This window comes from Primulina eburnea, chromosome 11 (assembly GCF_022965805.1).
Source record: "Primulina eburnea isolate SZY01 chromosome 11, ASM2296580v1, whole genome shotgun sequence".
In the NCBI taxonomy this organism is placed as follows: domain Eukaryota; kingdom Viridiplantae; phylum Streptophyta; class Magnoliopsida; order Lamiales; family Gesneriaceae; genus Primulina; species Primulina eburnea.
The window spans coordinates 4,693,311-4,714,805 of NC_133111.1; the positions used below are offsets into that span (position 1 = coordinate 4,693,311).

At 32.3% G+C, this 21,495-nt stretch overlaps 2 protein-coding genes across 5 annotated transcripts; one reads left to right on the plus strand and one right to left on the minus strand.

Moving 5' to 3' along the window:
• Window positions 1-3,665: 3,665 nt before the first annotated feature.
• On the minus strand, window positions 3,666-4,575 carry LOC140805280 (uncharacterized). The gene has a single exon (XM_073161535.1). The coding sequence runs from the start codon at window positions 4,553-4,555 to the stop codon at window positions 3,806-3,808; it is 750 nt and encodes a 249-aa protein (XP_073017636.1). The 5' UTR covers window positions 4,556-4,575; the 3' UTR covers window positions 3,666-3,805.
• Window positions 4,576-17,073: 12,498 nt separating this feature from the next.
• LOC140805332 (cytochrome b561 domain-containing protein At4g18260-like) lies at window positions 17,074-21,273 on the plus strand. Of its 4 annotated transcripts, none has more exons than XM_073161610.1 (5): window positions 17,074-17,177; window positions 19,762-19,793; window positions 19,891-20,058; window positions 20,488-20,636; window positions 20,838-21,272. In XM_073161610.1, the coding sequence occupies exons 3-5, from the start codon at window positions 19,894-19,896 to the stop codon at window positions 21,193-21,195; spliced, it is 672 nt and encodes a 223-aa protein (XP_073017711.1). In that variant the 5' UTR covers window positions 17,074-17,177; window positions 19,762-19,793; window positions 19,891-19,893; the 3' UTR covers window positions 21,196-21,272. The 4 variants fall into 4 exon arrangements, with proteins under 4 accessions (XP_073017711.1, XP_073017709.1, XP_073017710.1 ...); XM_073161608.1 differs by having other exon boundaries at window positions 17,130-17,177; window positions 18,961-19,793; window positions 20,838-21,273; XM_073161609.1 differs by having other exon boundaries at window positions 17,137-17,177; window positions 19,762-20,058.
• Window positions 21,274-21,495: the final 222 nt, after the last annotated feature.

Consider the following 21,495-nt stretch of genomic DNA (forward strand, 5'->3'; position numbering starts at 1 on the left):
CCTACATTTGTGATTTAAAAAAAATAGTGGACCCCATGTACTTGTGGTTAAATCAGGACACATGAGGCACTGTCCCCACATGTAGGGTGAAATATTCCGTGTTTGGCTTGAAGAGAGTATTTGGAACTAATATTAGGAAAGAGAGATGTAAGGTATTTTAGCTTCGTAGCGAATGAACCATTCCGTCAGGACATGGGCTCGATGTGCAACCACACAAGGTAAGCGTGCAAGCTGCAGCTCTACAGCACCTGTCCCAGATGCACATTATGCTACTCGACTTGCCTGTGTCACATTGAAATTTAGCTGTATTAACATCATTAGTTTTGATTTTCTTTCCTCCTATTTTTACTTTGATGGCATTATTTTATTTGAATCTCGATACACCAAGAAATGTTCCAATGCAACACCAGCAAACTACAGTATTTTCGGTGGTTATGGGTGTTGACTTAAAAAATCAGAACGGACGTAGCCATGGTTCACAATCGCGGTCGCGGAGGCCACCGTCCAGCCATATTGAATCACAAAGCATATCTGATGTAGAGGCAATCAAGAAAGTTGCATAAGTAAATATAATCGCCCTTTGCTGTTCAAACTGAATGGTTTCATTATCAAGAAAGTTTTAGGTTATAATCAATTGAACTTTGCTTTTGTATTATTATTTTTTTCTTTTATTGTTCTGCGCCGTTTCGTCGATCCGTGCCGTTCCACCGATAACACGACGTTTTCTATCTACGTGATGACGCCCTCAAATCATCAACGTTCACATCTCGGAACTTCGTTAAGGTGGGCCTCGCTACCGTTCCGGCCGTTCCGATACTGTTTTAGCAAACCATGGACACAAAAACACAGCATATCAGTTCACACACCATAGCCCGCCGGAAATCACGATGCTTCCTAGCATCGATCAGCCGAAGTGTACAAAACACCAGAATTTTGAAATTTTCAATTTTTCAATACTAAAGGCAGCACGATAATTCTGTCAAATTGATCCATTTAATTCAAAGAGTAGTAGTCAACAACAAATCTGAGCTAAAAATGAATCAGGTTAATCTATTGTGTATGTACCATTGTTGAAGTGCTATTCAGACCATTACGTTACTCGAGATGCAATAATTTTAGAATATGATAGCCAAATAGCTTTGCTGATATAATATCAAAGGTCTTACACTAAAAGCATTATACTTGATGCAGGCTGAGACACCTAGTACCATAAAAACTGGCACTGGCCACACCCCCGACAGCCTTCCTGATGTAACCTTCCACTTGCTTGTTAGGTGCCACATAAATAACCGCTGTTAACTCGGAGAAGTCATTTTTAAGTAGCTCCAAGGTGTGTGAAAATATTGGAAGCATGCGTGCGACCTCTTGTAATCTACTTCCAGGGAGCACTGATATGATTGTGGATCCTTCATATGTATCAAAACCAATGTGTTTAATACAGGATAAACTTCAAATACGATTCCATGAAACGTTGATTAAATTCTAAGGCTGGTTTTTGTCGATTTGATGCATTAAATTCATAAGAAAGCAGGGAAAAGCTGGGAACGGGTACCAGTCTTTTCCCAACATTTATGATGTATATCTTACATCAACTTAGAAGCAACTACTTTTGTACTAGATTTGACAATAAAAGTGGTTGATATTCTAAGGAGCTGGCAATCATGAATAAATTTTAATATACCAAGTAGAAAGAAGTACAAATCAGCTGTAAAGTAAAACAGAAGAGGTAAAAATAAATTTCCATCATTCTACCTGATGATATCCCATGTACATTCCTAAATTTTTCTCCATCGCCTTCAACCCTCCAATATTCTTTGTCTGTGCTTTTTCTAACCTGAAAACCAAATTCCTCAAGAATAACACGACTACAAGAAAAATAAATCAAGACTTTCTTTAGAGGAATTATCAGATAAAAGAAGTTTTTATAATCTCTTTATCGTATATTGTATCTCTTCATAAGGCAAACATAAATTTATCACCGAGCGAGGCCTTCAAATGGGTAAGGCTATGCATATTAGTTCACCTCAAGTTCCAAAATATCTTCTAATATTGGATGGCCCACAAATGTTGCGAGTAGTCCATTTAACCTACAGACTTCAACATCGAATGGAAGGATGCAAAAAACATGATATTCCACAAAGACCGTAAGCCCTTTAAGTCTAGCTTAACCTCCTCTCCAGGCCCAGAATGATGGTGATACAAAGTGAAAATGTCGAGGACAAGCCACCCCACCCAAGCTGAAAAAATCATTGCCCTTTATTCCAACATCATTTTCCCTGGCCGAGGAAACTGAAAGTTAAACAAGAGTTTGGATAATTGAAATAAAGATACCTCGAAGATGCTTCAGAAAACGAAACGAAAACCCTTTAATCTACTGTTAACACAACATGAGGCAGAAACGAGATATATAGCGGACTTGACAGTCTCTTTCAACTTTACCTGAAATTTGATGTTCTGGTCAAACAACTGCAAACAAATTGGTGAGTTCTGTATAAATTATGTATGTGGATTCATAACACCGGAACATATATTAAATGAACCCTATAACGAATCATTTCCATTGATAGGTCTAGGTGGAGCACATTTAACGTAGTTCACGGCTCACCCTGAAGCTATTAATTTAACGATCATAGGCCATTAGACTGAACTAACATAAGCCGTAGCTTTTTATTATTTATTTAAAGGTCTAGGTGGAGCACATTTAACGTATACGGCTCACCCTGAAGCTATTAATTTAATGATCATAGGCCATTAGACTGAACTAACATAAGCCGTAGCTTTTTATTATTTATTTAAAGATTAAATAAATGAAATGATCACACTTATCCACAAGTTTCACAAAATGTTCATTTATTTTAGTCATATTTTTATTATCTATTTGATTTATGGATATCCTGGGATTTTAATTTTTCATTTAATTTTGAGATATTCAAATTATTACATTATGGGATGGTAATTCTTGACATTTTATCAACTTTTTGAATGAAAAATTTATTTGAAATGCTTATTATCAAAAATATTATTTTATATTTAGTAGATGATATATACCTTTTATAAACATACTAACATAATCAATTTAATTGACTCAACCGTTATTCAGAAGTGTTTACTTGTATGTCAAAATGAATAATGTGCAATGGAGTGATTGTCGTTGCATGTAAGCAAAAAATGTTTGCTTAGTCGATGTTGATAGAGCAAAACTTAACCAAATCAACCATATCACAATAAATATTGAGAATATACGTTTACAATATCGATTATACAAAGTAATACTTTTACAGTGAAAACTTTTATTGTTATCATAAAAATAATATTTTTCCATGACATGACCAACTCAATTGTAAAAAGTAATATTTTTGAGTCAAATAAGTATATACTACAAATGTAAAGAAATGCTCTTTTAACTATATGGTGAAAGATGTAGCGAAATATTTGTATACAATTTGGTGTCAAACTTTTAAATGTATTGACTTATGATTACTCGGAAAATGGTAAACACTTACGGTGTGTTTGGCAAGCAGTATAAGGATATAATGCTATCATAATAATATATTTTTATTCAAAAAATAATGTTGTTTGAAGTATATATATTTTAACATTTACGAGCCTCCTAATTGATATTATAAGTTATAACCCTCGACTCGTGATTATTTTAAGTGCTTTCATGGAATGAATCTTTTACTATCATGCATTTAATAAACTACCATGCATATATGTTTATACAAAAAAAAATAATATATTTTAATAACAGAAAAGAAATAATTTTTTATTAATCATTTGAAATTTTCATTTCAAATGATGAATTTTAGACTGGCTGCAGTTGATCCTGTAGATTCTTCCGGTTGTCGACCAGTACTTGAAGCCTGATTTGCCTGTGAATCCTTCGAATGAATTCCTCGGCCCTCGTATTAAGTTCTTCAACAGTCATACTTGAAAACTCGTCTTCTTCAATCTGATCAGACAGAGATTCAACCCCTCCCCCCTCCCAGGTTTCAGTCACAGCGAATGTTTCCTGCGCAATAGTACTGATCCGCTCATTCTCAACTTCTTGATCGGTTGTGCTCAAATCTTTCATCTTTTCCACACTTTCCTCTTCAGGGTTTTCTGTATTATCATCTTCTTGTTTGATCTCTTTTTCCGTAGCTTCGGGTTTAAGATTCTGATAACCATCGTCATTTGCAGAAGAAACCATGCTATAATATTTTTCATCAGGTGGAGTCGTCAACGTTGTTTCGACGTTCATGTCCGCTAATCTCACGTTGTTTTTGATCCCGCACTCTCGGGAGATATATTCTTGCTTTTCTGACGAAGAGAAAGCATCAAAATCAGCAGCGATAATGAGAATGAGAGTGTTTGCTATGAAAAACCAGAATTCAGTGGTGCATGGAAAGGTTAAATGTGAGAATCTGAAAACGCAGAATATGATAAAATACAAGAAAATGGATGACAAAATTGGCCGGAATGCTTTCGGTTTCATAATGGAATTCTTGGGATACATTTTGAATATTTGAATGCTGAAAGATTTTTCTGTTAAATTCAGACATGGGATGGCCATGTTTTAGAGTAGGTTTAATGTCACTATATCGTAGGTTTAGCAAATAAATCGTGGAATGTGTACTTATATATATATAGGTAGCTAAATAAGTCTAAAACCCAAAATATCTATCGAGAGAATATGCAATCATGCATAATCTTCCACTTCCAATAATTTTTACTTTCACATCAATTTTACCGAATATGTTTATTAATACAATATACGATTATGAGACCACGAATGTTAGATGTAATAATTGTCTATGTTTGGTAAAGCGATCGAACTGTGGTACTTGAGCTGATGTGCGGTTTAAAAGATTTGACTTGCACCATTACTACTAGCTATAGCTTTTGGTAAAGCGACAAACGCTCGGTCCTACAATTGGTATCAGAGCCAAAGTCACGGGTTCGATTCCCATTGATTGCAAGGAGTGCAATTATTGGGAGGGAGATTGTTGGGTGCGCTTGGTAGAGCGATCGAACCGTGGTGCTTGAGCTGATGTACGGTTTAAAAGATTTGAGTTGGACCATTACTACTAGCTATACCTTTTGGTAAAACGACAAACACTCGGTCCTACAATGAATCATATATATATTGTCGATCATCCAAAGCATCCTCGATGTACCGATTATTGATGATAGCGTACGTCAATATGGTTACTCGTGTGATGTAATGACATAAACCTCTCGAGAGAAGATTCAATAAGCTCCCCAATGTATTAACAGAAATAGTAATATAATATACAACTGTTTGTGGTGTTAGATTACAATCTACAAAATCATCTTTCTTATTTATTTTATTTTTTCAACGAAATATTAATTAACCACTCTAAAAAATTCGTGAAACTATAAGATCGATCATATTGCTGCAATAAATCGAAGAAATTATTTAACTCATCGACGACACCGATCGAACAGCTGGTTGAATTAGCGACACGCTTAAGTTTTTAATCATCTTGGTAATTAATTATTAATTAATTGTTATAATTGAAATCGTAGAACTTTCTAGGGCACTATTAAGGATGAGTATTTACGTTCATTAAGCAAGTATAGCTAGGATTATAATTATTTAATAGTTTTATTGATACGAAAATCTCTTTTCATATTTGATTGCTGATTTTGTATGCATATTTTAATGTTACTTGAGGAGAAAAATAATGGTGTTGGTAAATTACGTGGCGTTTGTGCACTGATAACGTGTTTTAAGTAGCTAATGTCGTTTTTACGGAGATGAATATTGTGTTTTACACAGTAATTTCCATGTGCAAAAGCGTTACTAAGAGAAAAAAGGAGAAAATATAGAAAAATACATGAAATCGTACTTTCGCGTACGTGTATTTATTTTTTTTTAATTATTATTATTAATATTATTATTATTATATAGATTATCCATGGCGTACATGTGCACGCTGTTAATACTATTATCCGCGGCGTGCAATGTATGCCTTTCATATTCATAAAACATCTAAAATTAGTCGCTAATTTAGTGACGGTCAAAAATCAGTCGCTAAATTAGCGACATTGTTTAAAATGAGTGCATATCTATTAACAGCGTGAAGCACGAAGTTGATGACGTGTTGCAGAAAATCATTTTTCTTGTAGTGCATGTCTATACTATATTATTAAGAAAATAAGAATACCACGAAATGAACATTTTTGTCTCACATGTGTTTATATGTGTTCTTTTATAAATGCCAAAATATAGCAAACCACATTTAATATTTTGAATTTTTTTACAATTTTCTAAACACTTACTTCATCATATATATCAGATTTATTTTTATTTTTTTTAGCAATATAAGTTTTGGTTATTAAATTTTTTTAAAAAACATATAATGATTATATGTATTTATTTTATGTTATTTAAAAAACATAACAAAAAAATACAAAAATATAATTGTACTTTAAATAAAACGTTGTTTATATAAAATTATATTTTATATTAAATTTAATATTGCAAGCATCACGTTGAAAAATTACTAGTTTATATATATATATATATATATATATATATATATATATATATATATATATGTATATATATATATATGTATATATATATATATAAATATAATAACTAGATGAAATAGGTATTTTTGATATTAGCTTGCACGTTAATAATGTCATACGCATTATGCATTCATTTGAATCTTAGATAGGATTTTATATAAAATAAATTTTTAGGTAAAGAAAAATTATATTTAAACAATATTTTTTGTGTCGAATTTTTATATGTGAGTTTCATTTCTCGCAATCAATATATTTCGGTTTGCACTGGATAAACTCACGGGTTAATGTAGTAGTATGTAAACCATACCAAACTACGCAGTGAACATGAAGCAAGCAGGCGTTTGAAAACGGAATTGATATAAATGTAGAATCTTGTTTGATATATATATAAATTGTTCTCTTTAAACAATAATAATAACATATAAAATATATACAGTGAATGTTTAAATCATAAATAATAAAAAAATCTCAAATTCTGCACTTTGAATATCTTGCAAATATGTTCATTTGGATTAGACAAATTATTACAGGCAAGAGTGTCCAGGAAAAAAATCATTTATATATCAAAATATCATAACCATTTTTTAAAATTCAGAATCAACATTAAACAAACTTTTAGATCCGAATTAAACTAATCATAAGCATAATTTAAGGTTAATAAACACTAAAATATTATTTTTCAAAGTGAAAGAGAAAAATAATTTTTTTAGAGTTTGCATAGACTTCCAAAAAAAAAATATATATTGAATGGGAAATACTCAAAGAAAATTGAAATTGATCTTATGTTGTGTTGAGTTTTAAATTATTTATACAAGCTACCAAGATATACGCGTTGCATATATAATGAAACATATAAGTATTTTTATATTTGTTAATAGCTATCAATTTAAGATTAATTCAAAACTTAATTTCAAAACTATGTTGAGTGCAAGAATTCTAAATTGAAAAGCATAACAATTGAATCTTAAATTACAAATGATCGCGGCAAGAAACTTTTTAAATTTTTACTTACCAAATAAGAAATTTGAGATATTCAACATAAATTCAAAGAAAAAACGAAGACTTGATATTTAACCCAAACTGCAATAATTTTTTTTACAATGCTCGTGCAACTCAAGCAATTATATACATATAATTATTTATATATATATATATATTTTTAAAATAAAAAAATAAAATATAATACTATTTAAATAATATTTTAAAATTTAATATATAATTAAAAAGTAAAATTTTAAAAACAATTTTTTTAAAAAAATAGAAGAAAATAAACAAATGCTAATTTTTTTTTTAAAAAAAGTGGTGAACCGGTTGGACCGGTTTTTAACCGGTTCACCTGTTTGACCGCAAAACAACTTTAAAATTAAGTCCGGACCGGACTCATGGTTGATTCATCGGCCTGTTTGATTTTAAAAACAATGTTAAAAATATTATTTTTCATGATAAATATGAATCTAGTCAACCAACTTACAAATATAAACATATCACACTGTCTCACAAAATAACAATAAATTTAGTCCAATTCACTTTTTAGCAAAGACGTGTAACTCATATTTTTTCAGAAACGTTTTAATTTAATATTTCTGTGTTTTTGAAAAAGAGTTCTTTCGAGATGTGAAAAGATAGAAGAAGAGAAATGAAAAACGTGGTAATGTACAGAGTTTTGCAAGATGCAGGAAGAGAAACAATGAAACTGGATTTTTTTTGGCCACTCACTTTTGTTCTATTCCCGAAAATAAGTAAAATGAGAGGAGTAGTTTGTAAAAGGAAAAAAAAAAACCTCGGACGAAGTAAATTTTAATGAAATTTGATATGTAAGAACTTGTCAAAAAATCAGAAGTCAGAATGCATTATATTTACGAAAGTACAATAGTGCAACATATTTTTTGGTATCGACAGCTCTTGAATATGACAAAGACTGGATTTTTTTTGGCCACTCACTTTTGTTCTATTTTCGAAAATAAGTAAAATGAGAGGAGTAGTTTGTAAAAGGAAAAGAAAAAAACCTCGGACGAAGTAAATTTTAATGAAATTTTGATATGTCAGAACTTGTCAAAAAATCAGAAGTCAGAATGCATTATATTTACAAATGTGCAATAGAGCAACATATTTTTTGGTATCGACAGCTCTTGAATATGACAAAGACTGGATTTTTTTTAGGCCACTCACTTTTGTTCTATTCCCGAAAATAAGTAAAATGAGAGGAGTAGTTTGTAAAAGGAAAAAAAAAAAAAAAAACCTCGGACGAAGCAAATTTTAATGAAATTTTGATATGTCAGAACTTGTCAAAAAATCAGAAGTCAGAATGCATTATATTTACAAAAGTACAATAGAGCAACATATTTTTTGGTATCGACAGCTCTTGAATATTTACAAAATTACAATAGAGCAACAATCAGAAGTCGCTATGTTTCCGTTTTTTTTGTAGTGCTCGACAAAGTTACATGAAATTATAGAAGGAGACAGGTGAAGCTCTCCCGTTATAGAAAAAAATAACGATAGTGTTGTGAAAAAGTAAAAATTTATGGTAAAAAGTAAAAATCTCAAACTCTCAAAATTTACCAAACTACACACTTTATAATATTTTTCTCTCTATTCAATTGTGATTTTCTTCACAAATGAGAGATCTATTTATAGAGTTTCATTACACATAATCCAAAAAATAAAATACATCATTACCTATATCATCACACACAATTTTCTAATTTTACAACTCTTATTTTCAACATTCAAATATTCAACTATTACTTTTCAATATTCAAATCATTTATATTCAACACTCCCCTTGTGATGATGATCATGATATGATGATGTCTTCATTACGTGTTTTGTACTGCCTCGTTAAAAACCTTACTTGGAAAAACTCATTGGGATAAAAACCATAGTAAGGGAAAAAGAGTGCAGTCACGTAAACTCCCCCAGATGTTGACATGAACAATTATTCACAAATTTCGTAGATTGCGCATCCCAATATTATATATGTGCTTTCTGAATATTGACATAGGAAGTGCCTTTGTGAAGAGATCTGATGAGTTTTCACTTGATTGAATGTGACGAACATCAATACATTTATTCTTCTCAAGCTCCTTGGTGAATGCGAAGAACTTAGGAGGAATATGTTTAGTTCTGTCGCTTTTTATGTATCCTTCTTTCATTTGAGCAACACATGCATCATTATCTTCATATAGTATCACAGGCTTCTCATCGAATGATAATCCGCATGAAATTTGGATATGTTGGGTCATTGATTTTAATCACACACATTCACGACTTGCTTCATGTAGTGCAATAATCTCGGCATGATTTGATGAAGTTGTTACGAGCGTTTGTTTCTGTGAACGCCAAGATATTGCAGTGCCTCCACGAGTAAATACATATCCAGTTTGGGAGCGTGCCTTGTGTGGATCAGATAAGTATCCAGCATCAGCATAACCGATTATACTTGGATTAGCATCTTTTGAATACAAAAGTCTCAAGTCTGTCGTTCCTCGTAGATAACGGAATATATGTTTAATTCCGTTCCAGTGTCTCTTTGTTGGATATGTGCTAAATCTTATCAACAGATTCACGGCCAAAGATATATCAGGCCTTGTACAATTTGTAAGGTACATAAGGGCACCAATGACACTTAGATATGGTACTTTTGGACCAAGAATATCTTCATCTTCTTCACATGGTCGGAATTGATCCTTTTCTGTGTTTAATGATCTAACAACCATTGGAGTACTTAAAGGATTGGATTTATCCATATTAAAACGTTTAAGGATCTTTTCTGTATAATTTGTCTGGTGAACAACATTCCACATTCTTTATGTTCATTTTGTAAACCTAGACAATACTTGGTTTTTCCAAGATCTTTCATTTCAAATTCTTCCTTCAAGTATGACACAACTTCTTGAATTTCCTTATTCGTTCCAATGATGTTTAAATCATCAACATATACATCAATAATTACGCATCCGGATGTTGTTTTCTTAATGAAAACACAATGACATATTGAATTATTTACATATCCATTTTTCATCAAGTGATCACTTAGTCGATTATACCACATTCTACCTGATTGCTTTAACCCATATAATAATCTTTGTAATTTCACAGAATAACATTCCCGGTGTTTTGAACTTTGTTCTTCAGGCATCTTAAATCCTTCAGGGATTTTCATATATATATTACTATAAAGTGATCCATATAAGTAAGCTGTAACAACATCCATAAGACGCATTTCTAAATTTTCAGATACCACCAAGCTAATCAAATACCGAAACGTAATTGCATCCATCACAGGAGAATACGTTTTTTCATAATCAATTCCAGGCCTTTGAGAAAAACCTTGTGCAACAAGTCGAGCTTTATATCTTACTATTTCATTTTTCTCATTTCGCTTTCGAATAAAAACCCATTTGTATCCAACAGGTTTTACACCTTCAGGTGTAAGGACTATAGGTCCAAAAACATTACGTTTATTTAGCGAATCTAATTCAACCTGGATGGCATCTTTCCATTTTATCCAATCCTGCCGATTTTTACATTCACCAAAAGATTTTGGTTCATGATCTTCGTTATCATTTATGATGTCGATTGCCACATTATAAGAAAATATATCATCAATTTCATCTATATCTTTTCGGTTCCATATTTTTCCAGTATTAATGTAATTGATAGAGATTTCATGATTCTCGTCAGTTTGTGGTTCTGACAGAACATTTTCATCATCATGTGTTTCTTCAGGAACACCATTATCTATTTTGTGATCATCATGTGTTTCTTCAGAAACATCATTCTTTATTTTGTGATCATCGTGTTTTTCTATGAATTTTCTTTTTCGAGTATTTTTATCCTTGGAACCGACTGGCCTTCCACGCTTCAGGCGTTTAATGACATCATGAGTATCTTCCATTTGTTTCTTTGGAATTTCAATTCGAGCAGGGGTATTTGCAGCATGTATATATGATTTAGTTACCCCTTTTGTGTCTGCAAATGCATCTGGTATTTGATTTGCTATTCTTTGCAAGTGTACAATTTGTTGTACATCTTTTTCACATTGTTTTGTTCTTGGATCCAGATATAACAATGATGATACATACCTTGTAATTTCCTTTTCGGTATGTTTCTGTTCTCCCCCTAAGATTGGGAAGATTTCCTCATTAAAATGACAATCAGCAAAACGTGCTGTGAACACGTCGTCTGTCTGAGGTTCAAGATATCGAATGATTGATGGACTATCATAACCGATATAAATTACAACCTTTCTTTGAGGTCCCATTTTCTTTCGTTGTGGTGGTACAATAGGCACATACACCATACATCCAAAAATTCTCAGATGAGAAATGTCTAGTTCTTTACCAAATGCAAGCTGTAATGGGGAGTATTTATGATATGCACTTGGTCTGATGCGAATTAATGAAGAATCATGTAAAATTGCATGTCCCTATATAGAAATAGGGAGCTTTGTTTTCATAATCATTGGTCTAGCAATCGTTTGCAGACGTTTCATCAATGATTCAGCCAATCCAATCTGTGTATGTACATGAGCAACATGATGCTCAACAATGATTCTCATAGACATACAATAATCATTGAAAGTCTGGGAAGTAAATTCACCAGCATTATCAAGTCTAATTTTCTTGATTGTATAATCGGGAAACTGATTCCTCAATTTTATTATTTGAGCAAGTAATCTTGCAAATGCAACATTTCGAGTTGACAATAAACATACATGTGACCATCTGCTGGAGGCATCAATCAATACCATAAAGTATCTGAATGGTCCACATGGTGGATGGATTGGTCCACAAATATCACCCTGAATACGTTCAAGAAACATTGGTGATTCAGTTTGGATTTTGACTGGTGATGGTCTTATAATAAGTTTTCCAAGAGAACATGCTTTACATTGAAACTTATTATTCTGAAAGATCTTCTGGTCTTTCAGTGGATGACCATGTGTATTTTCTATAATTTTTCGCATCATTGTTGAACCAAGATGTCCCAATCGATCATGCCAATTGGTTAATATCGAAGAATTATCAACTACCATGTTTGATTCAATGAGACTTATATGTGTATAAAGCAATCCAGTAGGGAGCATTGGTAGTTTTTCAATCACATATTTCTTTCCTGATTTATATGTGATAAGACACATATATTTCTCATTCCCTTCGTTCATTGTTTGAGTATCATACCCATGGGAATATATATCATTAAAACTCAACAAATTTCTTTTCGATTGTGGTGAATATAAAGCATCATTGATCAAAAATTTTGTACCATTAGGTAACAAAAATTGTGCTTTACCACATCCTTTAATCAAGTCTACAGGACCTGATATTGTATTCACCGTTGTTTTTGTTGGTTTTAGTTCCAAGAAATATCTTTTATCTCGGAGGATAGTGTGCGTTGTACCACTACCGGGTATGCAAACTTCAGCTTTGCTCATAGCATTTTCCATATTTGAACTTCAAAAAAATATGCAATGAAATAAATTACTGGCAATATATATTTAAATATAACACATATCATAATTATACAATAAAACATTATTATATGAATACATGAAAAATAAATTATTGTACATTTATATTCTACCATTATATTGTTCATTTTCAGAGAAATCGTTGAGAAAATCTGCAACACCAATATTGTTCATTTCTATCCCACCAACATATTGATCATTTCCAGAGAAATCATTCATAAAATCACTAGCATCAAAATGAGTTGAATCACTCAAACGGTCACTGCGTTCAGTGAAGTTGGTCTCCTTTTCTTTCCCCTTTAATGATTCTTTATAAAGTTTACAAAGGTGCTCAGGGGCTCGACAAACTTTGGACCAATTTCCTGGAGTACCACATCTGTAACAAGAACTTTCATATCTTTTTGAGTGATTCTCATTAACACTTGTATTCTCATGATGTCTTTTCAGTGGATGGTTTGAGACGCTCTTTTGAGATGAGTTATAAAAATAACTATCTCTATTATTTTCAAAACCACGGCCGCGTCCACGACCACGACCAATTCCACGTCCACGTCCACGACCTCGACCTCGACCAGAACCTTGTCTTTGAAATTGATTTTGGTTTCCAGGTTTAAATTCATTTTTACTTACAGCATTTACTTCTGGAAATGCTGTTGATCCAGTGGGTCGGGACTGATGATTTCTCATTAATAGCTCGTTGTTTTTTTCCGCCACAAGAAGACAGACGATAAGTTCAGAATATCTCGCGAATCCACGTACTCTATATTGTTGCTGTAGAGTAATATTTGATGCATGAAACGTGGAAAATGTTTTTTCAAGCATCTCAGATTCTGTGACCTTATGTCCACAAAATTTTAATTGCGAGATTATTCTATACATCGCCGAATTGTAATCACTGACTTTTTTAAAGTCTTGGAATCTCAATGTATTCCATTCATCCCGGGCGGTCAGAAGTATAACTTCTCTTATATGTTCGAATCTTTCTTTTAATCCCTTCCACAAAGCCATGAGATTTTTTTCAGTCAGATATTCACATTTCAATCCATCGTCGAGATGTCGACGCAAAAATATCATGGCTCTTGCCTTTTCTTGTGACGTGCATATGCCATTTTCTTTAATGGTCTCGCTTAGACCCAATGACTCAAGATGTATTTCTACATCTAGAGTTTATGGCTTATAATTCTTTCCCGTGATGTCGAGCGCAACAAATTCGAGCTTTGTTAAATTTGACATGGTGGTACTAAAAAAAATTACGATGCATTTTATTAGTTAATAAATATTGCAATACAAAGTAACGGATAAACAACAAGTACAAGTATTTGTAAAAATAAAGAAAACGCACGAGGAGGATATTCTCCGATAAATATAAGACTCGTGACTATGATAACCAAAATAATTAAAAATATCCTCGAGAAAGCCATCTTCTTTTTTCTTCGAAAAATTTGATGATGAATAATTTTTAGAGAAGAAGAGAAAGTTGGAGTGATTGAATGTGTTTGTGATATCATATTTATAGGGCAAAAACTAGCCGTTTTTTTTTACCATTTATGACCGTTGGTGTACAAAAAAATAAAGGTATGTATTTGTATAATTTTATGGTAATAATATGGTATATATAATATTAGACATGTTTAAATAATTATGTATATCATATCATAATATTATAATGAGTGTTATAATTTATTTTGTTTAAAAACCTTATGGGCTTTTATACTTGTCGTATCCCTTACCGGGAGTGTTGGATTTCGTCTTAACATCCTCCCAGGATTTATAACAAGTTTATGAAAATTTATTTTTATTATTTCTAATAATAACATTATATTGTATATTAAATAAATACACAATAAATAAATAACAGTAAAATAAATATTATTACTTTTGTTACCCTTTTCTTCTGTTTGGAGCTTGGAAAAGTATGTAGGACTTTTAGAGCTTCGTGCTGATAACGTGTTGTGAAAAAGTAAAAATTTATGGTAAAAAGTAAAAATCTCAAACTCTCAAAATTTACCAAACTACACACTTTATAATATTTTTCTCTCTACTCAATTGTGATTTTCTTCACAAATGAGAGATCTATTTATAGAGTTTCATTACACATAATCCAAAAAATAAAATACATCATTATCTACATCATCACACACAAATTTCTAATTTTACAACTCTTATTTTCAACATTCAAATATTCAACTATTACTTTTCAATATTCAAATCATTTATTTTCAACAGATAGAAGTAATAAATGACCAAAATCAATATAAAAAGATACCAATCGCTTGGACTCAATCGAGAGCATATGCTCGGGCCAGTCCAAATGAGATACTGTGAGCCGATTCAAGCCCAACAAATCAAGTTTCCCTGAGCCGAATTTCAACCCTTGTCAAACTCGCCACCAGAGAGTGAGGGAAAGGGCCAGCAGAGAGAAGTTGATTGGAAATGGCCATTTACCAGGTATGCGTTTGATGATCTCTTTCTTTTGTGTTGTATTTTAAAATTATTTTGATTGTGTTGTACTTTGTGCAGTTCCATCAATACCAGGAGGTGGAGAGCATGGTTCGCCGGAATGGGAACGACCTTCACCGAGTCAAAGTTCTGGGAAAAAACGTTGGATGATTTGTAACGCTGTTTTTTCACAATATATCGGTGTAACGAAATGGGTCGAAGAAACAGAACGGTTTCTATCCGAGTATTTGATATTTTATATGGCTTGTTTTAAGTATTTATATTTTTATGTTTCTGTGTTGATTTTAACTTTCCTAATTTATTCATTATTTTTTCATCTAAGTTCACAACATAAACTAAAATTATGACATCATCTACTTAAAGATAGTAAACTATTTAATTATTTTATTCATATATATTCATGATAGAATATTATTATTAATGTTAGTAATATTTTTGATATTTTTACTAATTAATATTTGTGATATTTTACTAATTTCTGACTTTTTAATTTTTTTAATAAATTCGTGATCATTCCAAAACCGTTCCGCTACATAACATTGAGAGTATGTCTCCTGTGAGACGGTCTTACGATTATTTATCTGTGAGACGGGTCAACCCTACTGATATTCACAATAAAAATTAGTATTCTTAGCATAAAAAGTAATACTTTTTCATGGATGATTCAAATAAGAGACATGTCTCACAAAATACGACCTGTGAGACCGTCTCACACAAGTTTTTGCATAACATTGGAACTGGAATGGTGGTTACCGCGAACACCGCTACCGCTCTGACAAACCATGGTGGGGAGAGCTCTGCTGACGGAAGACGGAGGAGCACCTTAAGATCTATCGCGTGAAGCTTTGGCCACCAACGAAGTCGGCGCCAAATCCAAGTTTTGGTATGTTTTAGCGATCAGTCCTACAATCATTTTATTAATGTGGATTGCAGTCCAGAGACTTGTTCTTTTGGGGTTCGCTTTGTTCGTAGGACGTGATAATTGAATGATTAATAATTTGATCGATAAATATTTGATATGATAAGATATGTAATTTGATGGATAGATAATATTACGTGCGGTGCGAATTTAAAAGAGAGATAATATCACGATAAACATATTTATGACCAAAATTCCCTTCATATTATATTTTCATTTATTTCCCATTCATTGTTTATTTTTCCCCAAAGCTGTAATTTTATACGTTTTACTTTCGAATAAGCTTCAGAATTCTTCAGATTTATCCAAAAAACGAGGATTTATTGTTAACCCCTTTGAATTTGGAAGTCGTGATTCATCAGTGGTTCCTCTCCACGCTTCTTCTGAAGAAAGAGAATTAGGTCTACAAGACCTGCTTGCAATTTTTTTATTTTCATTGAGGGGTATTTTGGTTAACACGTTGTGTCAGTGTTGGTGACTGTAGCCGGATAGATATTATCCATCTTCAAGGCATGGATTTGTTTTCCAAGACAAACAGTGAAAATAGTCAAACCTATAATAAATATAAATTTACAAAACAAAAAGTACTATTAAATAATTCGAGCTTAATTATACCTACCAAACTGGGCCCTGAAGTTTACATCGTTTTACTTGTTTAGATATGTAATTTTAATCCGATAGAATGGGGATTATGGATCAAGTTTTTATGTTTGTAGGTATTTTTTGAGAAAGCTTAAGAAGGTGAAGAAGAGCAACGATCAGGTTCTCGCCATTAAGGAGGTATATGATCTCTGTTCGGGTAATTTTGCTGCTTTTTAGGAATATTTTAATCGAATTTCCGGTGCAACTGGTTGAACTATGTGTCTTAGTGGTGTACTTTAACTTCTTTGCAGTGTCCTCGGGTTGCTTTTTTAATCTTTATTTGCCCCTTGTGCACGGGCGGAGCCACAGGTAAGAGTACCTGGGCTGTAACCCGGGTGCTAATTTTTTTTAATAATGTATTAAGTTAAACTAAATGACTTTCTAGCCCGTGGAAATATCCATAAATAAAAGAAGCCAAACGATCTTGACTTGGATCCATTTATTCAGCTTCATGAGACTACCCTAAAGGATGAAAACATTCAAGAGACGAAATTGTAATTAGATTTGTCTTGTTCCCAATCACTCGAATCCTCAACCTTAAGCCAATTTGCTCAAGTACACTCACTCTATATTTATACAAAGTTGGTTCAAATCCTCACCTCAAATCTTATGTTTTTTTCGACTTTTGAAATCTTGCCAATTCATTGTATCATTTCAATCAATTCCAATTTATAAATGCATCAGTATTAATTTTTGAGCTGACCTCATCTTATTCTATTTGAACTCATAGTTTTGCCAGAAGCTCGCTTCACTTGCATCATTTCCTACTTATACTTAGCTGTGGTTTGGAACCAAAAGATTATTTTAAATGGTTCGACATTGACAAGATTTATACTATCGCTAAGAAGGAGCACCTCATGGAATATGAAATGCATCATTTGAGGTGTCAGTTATAACATTATGAGCTCGATGTAGTTTGTCACAAGAATTTTTAGAAAATATCCACCATCTCATAATTGTGATTTGTGCCAAGAGTTGTTTGAAACAAAAAAGTTGTAAACTTATAATTTGATCGGTATTGAGAGAGAGAGAGTTTGTTTAAGTATTTACTAAGATTTTGTAACTAATAAATATTATACTTTAAATAATCATAAATCACATCTTCAGTGATATAGTATGTGTGTTCAGCTCATCTATTTATCTTTTAGTTAAGAAATATTTAGATATAACGATTTTATTTAAGCTTCATAAATTTCTTTGCAAGGTGATGGAGATATAAAATATTACAATATTAAAGTTTTGACCGAAGTTTTCAAATCTTATGAGTTTTATAGCAAAAATATTGAAGATCTTATTAGCGAGAAACATTTTTAGACTACAATGAACATGTATCTTATTATTTAATTGTCGTATATTATTTCATTTTTTGTTAAAAATTCTAATCCGGGCAGACTTAAAATCTTGGCTCCGCCATTGTCCTTTTGGTTCACACGCATTGCCGATAAAGCTTTGCTGAAATTATTTTCTTGAAATATTGGTTACATGCTATCTTGTTTTTCATAGTTTGTAGAAATTGGTGTAGGTGCTACTTAACGTTTGAATTTTTTATGTCCAATCATCTAAATAATGGATATATATATGGAAGCTCAACACTGATTTTAAATTTTCCCATGTTTAATTACTTTAACGTGCTTGGAAGATCTTGGTTCCTGGAAGTTTTGTAAAATCACTTATTGGTTCTAAAGTTTCAACTTCACTTATGCATCAAAGAATCCGAGCGAAGAGCTCATTTTCCTTCATGTGAAAGTTCATCTGCAAATACGTTATTTTGGTTAGCTTTCTTAACTTCCATTCTTTTGTTTTTCTCCATAGTTTTCGTTATGCTGCTTGTTTTCTGTTTTAAAAGAGTTGGGAATAGTATTTTATTCACAATATGTACAAAGAGTACCGTGACACTACATTGAATGAGGCTGTTGAGCAGATGTATACTGAGATGGCATCTCGACGCAGAGTCCGCTGTCATTGTATTCAAATTATGAAGACGGCCACCATCCCGGCAAAGATTTACAAGAGGGAGAGCACCAAACAGTTCTACGACATCTTACCAATACTCCGATAAAAACAAGATTGAAATTGGAGAAATATGCAAGTATAGGGATTTTATGCTCAAAATTTTAAAAGACAGAGTTATAAATGATCAGTTATTTTATACAGGTGTTTTTTGACTTTCACAAAGGTGATAAATGATATTTTATCAAGACTCGTGTAGCTGACTTTAGGCTACTCGACCACATGAGTATAGAGACTGATGGCATAAGGTGGATGTTAATATTAAATTTTGGGTTCTAATGAAACAATTGCCTGTATGTAACCAAGAGTTGAAGACCATAATGAATCGACTAACATTGTTTGAAGTAAGAAAGTTTACAACAAAGGAAAAGAAACTAGGCAATCAAAGCCCAAAAGCAGGAAATTAATCTTTCATAGGGAAAAAGGCAAAGGGCAGATATCATTGCACTCTTTCCACGTACTGCGTAAAAAAGTATTCAATATTCTTCAGCTCAACTAATATCAAAAGAAATAGCCACTGAACTCAAGTCACCAACTCTCTAAAAATTCATCGGAAAAATCCCAAAAGAAACTGATATTTTGCTTCTGTTTTTCATATCTTTTTTCCACTTCTTCACAATGCATACACTTCAAAATAAGTTCTATATCATAATCTTTACTCTTCTGTTTCTTCTTAATTCTGGTGAATGCTCATCTAATGAACGGAACGAAGAAGCGAGTCATCACAAAAACATCACCAAACAAGTAACAATATCTCATCTCATTTTCTCTATACCTCTATGTTCAAAGAAACTCATGGGATTCACCTATGTTTTGGAACACTTTTGAGTTACTTCCGCAGGTGATGAATCCTCAAAAGACATGTGATATGGCCCTTCACGGGATTCTTTTATGGGCTTCGATCGGATTCTTGATGCCTGTTGGAATATTAACAATTAGAATGTCTAGCACAAAGGGCTTCAATCTCAGAAAGCACAAAATATTGTTCCATGTTCATGCAGTTTTCCAGGTAAGTGTTGTCATCTGTATTGGAGAAATTAAGCTGAAATCTTGACTGCAATTCTTCAGTAAGTGTGATAAAATCATTTTGTTACTTTATAGTACATAAGGTGGGGATAATTAAACATTTGTTTCTCTTTTCTTGATGCATAATCATGACTCCATTTGATAGTGGCCTGAAATTTGAGGTTCAAAAGTTCTTTTTTAGTGGCATGGGAGAGCCCACAATTAGGTAAAGACTATAATTACAAAAATCCATCTTCTTACCTGTAGAAGTAAGATTTTTCATGAAAAGAAAAGGATGCCTTACTTTGTTGCAATATATACAAATACAAGCACTATACAAAATTTCGAAATCGGAATGCAGTAAAAACTTGCATTTTTAATGTTCATGGTGGTTTCCAACATTAATGCTTGATTTAATTTAAACAATCTGAAGGTGATTTCAGTGCTGCTAGCCACGATTGGAGCAGCTTTATCAATCAGAAATTTTGAAAATGCATTCAACAACAGTCACCAAAGAATAGGGCTAGCAATCTATGGGGCCATTTATGTACAAGTTCTGGTTGGCTTGAAAAGGCCTAAAAGGTATTTCTTGCAAATCCCTAAAAAAGCTCAGTCTAAGGGGCAATTCTTTCAAATTTGCTTTTTTTTTTCTTTGCCTAAGCATGCATGCTGATCCTCTGAATATTGAAACATCACCTCATCAAAGATCATATGCAGAAAAAAAAAACATAATTTCGACGAATCTATCGTACCGATTCAAATTATGGATTTTCTTTTTCTCAGAGGAACTAGAGATCGAAGCAGATGGTATATTTTGCATTGGATACTTGGAACAATAATCTCGTTGGTGGGGATCTTAAACATTTACACAGGTTTACAAGCATACCATAAAAAGACATCAAATAGCTCGAAACTTTGGACTATAATTTTCACAGCTCAAATCTCATTCATGGGAATCTTGTATCTTTTTCAAGACAAATGGGATTACATGCAAAAACAAAGGATTGTAGATAATGGTGACACAATGATTTCCCAAGTTGAATTGGACAACCAAAAGGATGAGCCATCCAGGAAGAGCAATGCACTTGGGACTCACTTTTCAAGAAATAATGCCCTCAATAAGTTGTTTCAATCAACATGAAATATTTTATGCTATGTATTTTATAGTAGATTTTTATGCAAAATGAAATTGGTTTAATTTACAAAAATAAATAATACAATCTTAATTTAATTGAAATTATAAATACATAAAATTGTATCAATGAACTAAATTTCAATATGTTAAACATGTTTCATTATTTGAGTTACTGTGTACTATTTTGACAATTTTTCAATTTTTGAAAAAATATTAATTTGATTTAGTTTAAAGTACTTCATAATATAGCATGTTTTCTCTTTTAAATTGGGTTGGGTAGATACTACTTATATAGGTAGTGTCCTC